This window comes from Polistes canadensis, unplaced genomic scaffold, assembly GCF_001313835.1.
Source record: "Polistes canadensis isolate GaletaPanama2010 unplaced genomic scaffold, ASM131383v1 scaffold_102, whole genome shotgun sequence".
In the NCBI taxonomy this organism is placed as follows: domain Eukaryota; kingdom Metazoa; phylum Arthropoda; class Insecta; order Hymenoptera; family Vespidae; genus Polistes; species Polistes canadensis.
Genome location: NW_014569649.1, coordinates 84,420 through 93,977, shown reverse-complemented (window position 1 = coordinate 93,977; position 9,558 = coordinate 84,420). Strand labels below are relative to the sequence as shown.

The window sequence follows — 9,558 nt, the reverse complement described above, 5'->3', positions numbered from 1 at the left end:
GAATCGAATTTAATGTTTAAAGTGAATCGAAAAAAACAAGAAAATCTATCCTAAAATAATAAAATAAACAATAGAATATATAATTATCATGAGTAACTCCTAGAAAGGAATTACTCATGTGCTCGTCACTAATTTATTGGAACAATTACAACCAGTAACTCGTGCCGATTATGACCTTTCATCCTCGACATGATTGAGCACTGGAGGGACTTTAAATTTTTTTACTCACTCCGTAAGAAGTTCTATGATGGCTCCAAAACACTCCTACTTTGCAGCAAGTATTGAAGAAGATCTATCGAAGATCCATCGATGATCCATCGATGATCCATCGAAGAATTCATTCCACATCTTTGAATAGGTAGAAAATCCGTCGTCATATCTGTAACATAAAATAAAACAAAGCAATAAGTTATCATCAATACAATCCAAAATCATATAAAACAAAAACGAATAAAATTTTAATAAAAATGAATACTTACAATGCATTCCAATGGGATGCAGCTCAATTGCACCATGGCGATGCACCTCGCGTATATCTAAACACGCTGTATTAACGAAAATAAGAAACTATAGATGAGTTTCTTATCGCGAAACCGAAATTAAATTATGCGGCGAACAACACTGACTCAAATTCGCGTTTGACTTTAATTTGTTTTACGCCCGTTCACTGACTCTACAACTAATTCAAAGACTGCTTTGCACACAGTCTATTGAAACAAATAAATTTCACACTTTATTTTAATCCCGAAACGCATTAAATTTAAAATCTTTATTGATGCACTGACTCTAATACGCGAACAGTCTGTGCGACTGTTTAAAGATAAAAATACAACTTTACTCGAACAAACTCTAATGCAATTAMACYGCATTGGTCGCAGTTAATTTAATATATAAATTTCAAAAATAGTTCGCGAACGCGACGGAATTGAAATTAACGAACGAACGTGCTTCTAATCCGTGATTTTAATTATATTTAAACGATACAACACTCCCGTATATTGCTTCGCTCACGATTGCAATGCACGAACACTTGCAACACTTCACGAACACAATTCACAAATACTTTCAACACTGCAATATTACCATGATGATCTGAAATAAAAATAAAAACAACATTATGAATATCATTGTTGTTAGAAAAAATTATTATAATTGCTAAGAAAATGTTTAAAATAAAAAGTGACTTACATTTATTCTTCAGTGATGAATGCACGATGGGTTTCCTACCCTTAGGATGACGATGGGCACACGTTTAAATCGAATAAAAGAAACTTACGGAGTTTCTTTACCCGAGCAAACGAAACTTTAACACACGACGATCAACACTGATTCTACTTTCCGACTTTTTGATATTTTATTTTAACGATGCAACACACGAGTAATTCATTGCCTACGCGCTCGATTGCAATGATGTTCTGAAACAGGAAAAGAAAAAGAACAATTAATGTCATCGTCGTAATAAAACACCATTGAGGTTATTATAGAAATGTTTRATWGAAAAATATACTTACTTTTAGTCTTCATTGATGACTGCAGGATGGGTTTCCTACCCTTAGGATGACGCTGAATAAAATAAAATAAATAAAAAATCTGAAAAGCTGAAGCATACTAAAGATTATAATACAATATTTCCTATAAAACATTTCTGAAGACAGCACACACATTAAAAGTTACTTTATCATAAATATTCAATGTTTAATATAAAAGGAAAATGTAATAATGTATAAGATGTAATGTAATAAAGTAAAAGTTAGTAAATATTTGTGAAATTTATCAAAGTATCAAACTATTCTTTTTATAGTGCTTGCCTTGCATTTTAATGTACAAATTCAAGTAATATCAATTGTCTTAATCTCATTACTTGTATAAAATTATATATAAAGTATGTAATGTTAGTAGAAATTGTTAATAAAAATCTTTCAAGTTGCCTAAATATAACAATAATTGTATCACCAAAGTAAATGAAGAATAAGCTAAAAAATAAACCGTCTGTTATACTGTTCTATGTAATGAAAAACTCTTGAAAATATTTAAATTAACACGAGAACATTATAAATAAAATTATTCAATAGTTTAATACGTTGTCACTGTTACCGATCTTAACTTGCCGAAGGACGGAAGAGGACTGAGCATCTCTCTCTCTCTCTCTCTCTCCGTTTACCTTTGAGAGTAACGCATTTCGACTTATTTTGTTTTTATCTCATTATTAGCTCGAGCAGTGCTGAAAAACACAGAGACATATTAATACGTGTTTATATGCCGAATTTTTTGTTTTCTTATTCTCTTTCTTTCTCTCTCTCTTCCTTTTTCTCCTTCCTCTTTCTTTTTCACATTCTTGTTTTTTTCTCACACTCTTTATATTACAAAAGCCATGTAAACAACATTTAATAAAAAACTTTTTTATATGATAACGTGTCAGTCTAACAGAAGATATCGAAGAGAAAGTTTCATCAAAAGGAACATCCATATTTTTAGATTACAATAGACATTTCCATCGATTATTTAACAATTATTTTAATATTCTAATACACTCTATTTTTATATTTCAGATTGTTTAAAGATATATGTACTAGTATAAGCATTACATATTTATTAACATACGTTAAATATTAAATAATTTCGATGCGATATTCTTTTCGATGAAAACTTCCCCACACCGAAGTCATCACAATACAGGAACGTGAAAACAAATGTAAAATAGTTTAAGCAATTACATAAAAATGTAAAAATGCTAAAATCATCTTAATCAATAATCTTAAATTTACATTCTTGCTTTGTATATCTTCGTTCTTTGTACATTAAAACTTTCGGGTGGAAATCTTAAGGTGAGTGGGGATATTTGAAATGTGTTCTTGAAGAGATATTTTTTTTCAGTTTAATTTTATTACAATCATATTCTGGTGGACATTAACTTGTAGTTCCGTATTCGTTAACTTTCCGAAATTTATTCATCGTTTCTTCGTATATATATTTAACGGAAACAGTCATACATGATATTTTACTAATACCTTCTTACACAATTCAATATTATCAAAGTAATCTCATTTTTTTTTACTGCCTCTCTGGAATGGACAGTCTTTTTTTTCTTCGGACGTGGGTCAACCATCCACTTTACTAATCATGCCCAAGTTGCTTAACTTTAGTAATCTAGTAATCTAGTAAACTAGTAATTCAACGTGGCTAGGCCATTGACCTCCTTATTTGATTTTATATTTAGTTTTAATAGTAAAAATTTAATATATAAAGTTGTATTAAATTAAAGTTAAAGTTGCATTATATTAAAAAGGATTTAAGCAATACCCAAATATTCTTTTAGAATATGATATAATTCGATACTATTGAATTTAAAATAAATGTGATAAAAATATTCTAGTATGAATATCTGCATATATGGTGTTTCTCACTATTTCGTATGTATTAAATACTTCTATTTGTGTTTTATTTCGATAAATATATATATGTTTTATTTATTTGTTTTCTATGTATAAATAGAAACTAATCTGTAATTTCTTATCAACTGTGACTCTTTCTGTCAATCTGACTCTTGTCAACTGTCGTTTTTTTATTTTTCTTATCAACCAACTATACAATATATAAAATAAAAATATTTTATCTAATTGTTACTGCGTATTTATTCCAATGACCTAAAAACTTATATTACGATAACTGATTCAATTGAAGATATCTATTTATGAATATATTTTTTTTCTAATAATTATTTAGTTTTTATCACTGTTAATAAAAAATAGATAGCAATTCATTAAGCTTTTGTTTTATTAATTACAAATTACTTAGAATAAGTATTTATTTTATTTAAAAGCTTATCCATTGCTATTGTTTTACAGATAATAGTTTTGTATATTGTGATTGATGTAAATTTGTAATTTTCTAAATTCAATAAAATATATTTGTACTATTAGTTTAAATATTAATTATATGTATTTGCAGTTTATATTATACAGCGTGAAGCAGCTTATTTAATTTACCTCGGATAACTTTTGTTAATTGAGCATTAAATAAAAATTATTTTTCCAGATGATATGAAAAAGACCATAATGTAATGTACATGACTTCTTTATGAGAGGTGTCTAGAAGATTTAAAAGTCAATTTGGTTTTTCTACATTCAATGTCTTATTTTTTAATGGTAGTTAGAAAGAGCAATAAGTTCAAATTAAACATTAATTAAAAATTGCTTGACGTAAAGCTAATTATTAATGAGATATTATTAAAAGTTTGATCAGCATAAGATCATTTTAAAAGAATAACGTCACCTGTTTATGACGATGTTTATTTCGTAATGTTTCTCAACATTTCACTTATATTTACTTCAATGTTGCTGTTAACGATTTTCGTTAAAAATTTGTTAGGAAATAAAACGATGAAAGTGGAATAAGAAACTAATGAAATCGTTTATATTGAATAGTTTAATCTTTATTAAGTGTCTTATTATCGAAGTTCAAATTTAAATGTTATTCAAGATAAGCAAGTTCAGTGTTTCACACTGTATTATTTTAAAATCCATTACATTACATCCCTTTTAAATATTACGTAACATCTGTACAAATAACAATTTGTGTAATGTACAATTTAAATGTTATTTGAAATAATCAAATTCGGTGCATTACACAGTACTATTTTAAAATGATTATTAACATTCTTTGATAGCTAAAACGATATGGAAAGTACTGTGATAACACTGACATATATATAACTTAAGATATAAATCCTATACAAGTAGTATTACTTAGTCGTCGGTTGACCAATGATCGACATAATGGCTACTGTATATTCTTCTTTATTGAAAGCAGCGATACACACGCTGCTAGTAACGATGTAAGAGTTGATTTTTTATATACATAACATATATACTATTGATAAATTATGTAAATTAATTATGTTTAACTATAATTTTAGATTAATTTGGAAAGAGACTCAAGCTCTCACGTATACAAAATTCCCTGAAGGATTTCAATTTGGAGTCGCTACGTCGGCTTATCAAATTGAAGGAGCCTGGAACATTGATGGTATTGTGAAATGGTTTATCACTATATTAAATATGTAAAAATTCGTGAGAAGGTTGACCGAAGGGCCTGGATAGTGTAATGATTTAAAGAAATTGCACGGGAGAAAGGAATTTCTGGCATTGAATTCCAGTGTAAACTACTGAAAGAGACCTAAACTTTATTGAGAATATTAAAAAGTGTTATCAGAAGTGATAAGTAGTGTTATACAATTGCAAATTATGTAACGGTATGAGAAAAATTGTGTAAATAAGAACCTAGTAAAAAAGAACGACGATGAAAGCGATGTGAGTGGTTGCTTGATGAACTGACAAGACTATTTTGACAAGCCGGCACTTTTGAATTGTTCACAGTTGTGTTTAAAGATGAAATCGATACATATATAGCCCATGAAACTAGCAAGACATTATTACACGTAGTATTTTCGAAAAGTTGTCCTAAAAACGAAGGACTCGAGTTGAAACCTCCCAGATTACCTGGAGGTCTAACTTTTCTCGCGCGAATTTTACAAATAAAGAGTAATGCAAAATTATAAATTAATACGTAAGTAATATTAGATAAATAAATTTTACAGGTAAAGGTATTAATATATGGGATGTGTTTACCCATAACAATGAATGGTTAATAAAGGATCACAGTAATGGTGACGTTGCATGTGATTCTTATCATAAATATAAAGAAGACGTTCAGTTACTCAGCAACATGGGTGTATGTATACAACCAGTTTTTAAATTTAGGCTAAAGAATAATTCACAAAAAAAAAATAATAATTGTTAATTCTAGGTTGACTTTTATCGATTCTCAATTAGCTGGTCTCGTATATTGCCGAACGGTTTGGCAAACGTTGTAAACGAAGATGGACTTAATTATTATAGAAATCTTATTGATGAACTACTGGCAAAGGGTATTACACCATACGTTACAATATTTCATTGGGATCTACCGGAAGATTTAGAAAAATTAGGTGGTTGGACTAACGAGATAATCATTGATTATTTTGTTAACTATTCAAGAATTGTTTTCCAAGAGTTTGGGCAGAAAGTTAAACTTTTCTTTACCATTAATGAACCAGCGGTAATCTGTATAAAAGGTTACGGTTCATACATATTTCCTCCTGGTAAATCATAATCATTATCATATTTAAATTCGTATTTAATACGTATTATATATTTCAAATGAAAGATATAATAGTATTTTTAATTATAAATGATGGTATCAGGGGCAAATTCAACTGGAATCGGATCTTATTTGTGCATGCATAATATACTAAAAGCGCATGCCAAGGTATATCATATGTACGACAAAGAATTCAGACCTCAACAAAAAGGATTAATTTCTATCGCCTTATCGAGTTTAACGCTTTATGCCAAGCATAAAAATGATACAATAGCCGAGGACATAGGTTTTCAATTTTTGTGTGGTTGGTCAGCTCATCCAATTTATTCGAAAACCGGTGATTATCCAGAAATCATGAAAAAACGTATTGGAGAGAATAGTAGGGTTCAAGGATATTTGAAATCAAGATTGCCGACATTCACACCGGAATGGATTAATTATATACGGTAGATATGTATACATATATATATACATGCATATTTATGATTGATTTTCATTGATAAATGATTTAGCAATTATTCAATACTAAAATGTGCGATAACACAAGCTTCGATATACTTTTTTAATGTAGCGGAACTTCAGACTTTTTTGCCTTAAATCACTATACATCTAGTCTCGTTGAAAGTGTACCGAAGGGACCGGACGATCTCTGGTACGAAGACAAAGGATTTAAATTAAGCTTCGATCCAAAATGGCCATCTACTCCTTCGTCATGGATAAAGGTCAGCTATATAAAAGATAATTTTTTAAACGTTAACTTTCAAAATTAACTTACAATCGTAAAAAGATATATTTTCGTGCAAATTCATCTAATTCGATTAACACATAAAAACTTTTTACATTTTTTCTATTCTTTTTTCTACCTTTTTATTTTCTTTTGGGTTACTCCCGACATACATCGCGTGCAATTAAGTGTATCGGTTATTCGAAGCTTCTTCTTATGAATAATTTACATAGTAAGTGTATAATTCATGAGTGATGTTAAAGCCTGTGAAAGAACGCACGAAGCTCGATCATGATCGCTAGCTTATAATAAGCACGATTTTCATAAACTTACACTTACACTTAATCGATTCTTTGTTAAGCAATGTGAGTATATTCAATAATAAGAAAATCGATATTTCGGAGGGAAATCCTTGAAAATCAATTGAGTCCTTTTTAATAGATATATTTGTTCTGATAGCAAACTTGATGATTTGTATGATATTAGACAATGGTTTTATAGCGTCACAATAGTAATAGTTGTTTTTTGATAAGTTTATCGAATATTTAATGAATTTTCTCTGTCTAACAAAATGAAAATATAAAAGTAATTACGCAAATATTCGTGCTTCAAAAACACCTCGACAGTCCCGTTGTTGTTCAATGTTTATTTTCTACCATATCAATTAAAAATTTCAATGAATATTGCAATAAAATTTTATCGAATAGGAGACTACTAATTTTTTTTTAAAAGTTAGTTATAATGAATGTAAAATACTACATTGTGTAAACGTAATTCAATATGATTTATTATAGTATCTTGAATATGCAATATCTACTATAATAGAAGTCTAACATTTTGTTTGTAGTTAGTTCCTGAAGGATTTAGAAAGATTATTAACATAATAAAAAATGAATATGACAATCCACCGATTCTTATTACGGAAAATGGTGTTTCTGACAACAACACTTTGATGGATTATATAAGAATTGAATATATTTCTAAATATCTTAAATCTATGTTACAAGCTATATATGAAGATGGTTGTAATGTCTTTGGTTACACAATTTGGAGTTTATTGGATAATTTTGAATGGACTAATGGCTACACGTAATATTTATTTAAATATTTTTATAACTAAAATTTAAAATAATTTATTTATTTAAATTATGTTCAAATACGTTTGATGACAATATTTCTTTATTTCCAGTGAAAAATTTGGTATTGTACAAGTTGATTTCTCGTCTCCGAATAGAACGAGAACTCCCAAAATGTCAATGGAATGGTATAAAAATCTAATCAAAGAACGAAAAATAACTAATTATACAATGAATAAGAATTAATTCGACGTCGTAATTGTTCTTTAAAATTAAATTTATCTATGATAATTTAGAATGCATAGGCATATCAATTTGGCATGATTTATTTCCTCTATCTATGCATCAGTATACATCTTCATGAGTGATTGATTGTTAAAGATAAAAATCTGCTTTTAGAGAAAGATCGATTAGCGTTTGAATCGAAATTTAAGTTGAATTAAAATTCCAATTCAAAGAAATTCTCAACATTTAATTATATTTGATTTACTATTTAATATCTATTACGTTTGGATTTATAAATAAATCAATACATATCGAACACGATTAAATAAATTTCGGCTAGTTTACATGAGCGTTCATTTGTCGACAGTATTGTCTTCATCCAAGTACATTATACGATCATTTGGAAGCGACAAAAGGGAGCGTAGACAGCAAACTTCGTTAGTCGACTCGGAAACGAAATTCCTGTCTTCGTTCTTCGATGAAAACAGGAAAGTGGAAGAGGAAGAGGATGAAACAAAAAAGATTTAATCTTCTTCCTCGTATTCGGAAGAAGTACGTTTCAAATCGAGTCGAGACCGATTCTCCGATTAATGGAGGAAATGTTTAACAAATTGAACGATGACTCTTTCTAACTTTCCAACTTTTTCCGTGATCTCTTCAAAGTTTTTTTCTAAATACTATCGTTATTCGTATAATAAATATCCAAGATACGATGTAGAATTTAAATGTAGAAATTCAATTGATTTGGATTCATTGATTTATATGTATCTTGATATTTTACCATATATAATCTTTCTATAAAAAAGAAATAAAAATAAATAAAAGTAATAATTTTCTGATTTGTTATCATTGTTAAATCAAATATCACTTTCGTATGTATGAGGACTGCGTGGATTATCAAGAACCATTAACCATTTTTTCTTTACAAATTTAATAAAAATTTGGATGTACATTGAAAGCATTACAAATTATTTATTACTTTGTGCGATAACTGTAAAAATTGTTTAATTGCTTGAAAATTAGCTTACTAATGATAACCAGAATTATATAAATAAATATAAAATATCTTTTAGATGCGTTGGTTATGGATACAATACGATAATGATAGTCGCTAATTAAAATAGATCATTTAATGTATTAACTATAAAAATGATTAAATAAAGAAGAAGTTAAATGGCATGACGAATCAATAAAAGAAATGCTTGAATTCATGAGAAATAATGGTAAAATGAATCTCAGTAGCACGGAATAAGGAGTTAAACAAAAGCTTTCTATAGAAATACAAGAAAGAAAGAGGGTATATTTCGTTTATATAGTTTTCCTGTTGCAGTTGTAGCTGGCAGATAAGAAAAAAGGGAAGGAAGAAAAGGGTTTAGAAAATAACAGATCGTGCTT

The 9,558-nt window shown here is 28.5% G+C and overlaps 1 protein-coding gene across 1 annotated transcript; it reads left to right on the top strand.

The window, feature by feature from the left end:
• Nucleotides 1-4,750: 4,750 nt before the first annotated feature.
• LOC106787481 (myrosinase 1-like) lies at nucleotides 4,751-9,558 on the top strand. The gene is made up of 9 exons (XM_014749850.1): nucleotides 4,751-4,834; nucleotides 4,916-5,025; nucleotides 5,597-5,730; nucleotides 5,806-6,139; nucleotides 6,242-6,584; nucleotides 6,710-6,860; nucleotides 7,710-7,951; nucleotides 8,052-8,126; nucleotides 9,494-9,558. Exons 1-9 carry the CDS (start codon nucleotides 4,764-4,766, stop codon nucleotides 9,537-9,539), a joined length of 1,506 nt encoding a protein of 501 aa, XP_014605336.1. The 5' UTR covers nucleotides 4,751-4,763; the 3' UTR covers nucleotides 9,540-9,558.

Coding starts and splice junctions, on each gene's coding strand:
- LOC106787481 (XM_014749850.1), top strand. CDS start 4,764: ATGATCGACATAATGGCTACTGTATATTCTTCTTTATTGAAAGCAGCG. Junction 5,026..5,596: donor AGGAGCCTGGAACATTGATG/GTATTGTGAAAT, acceptor TAAATTTTACAG/GTAAAGGTATTAATATATGG. Junction 5,731..5,805: donor AGTTACTCAGCAACATGGGT/GTATGTATACAA, acceptor TGTTAATTCTAG/GTTGACTTTTATCGATTCTC.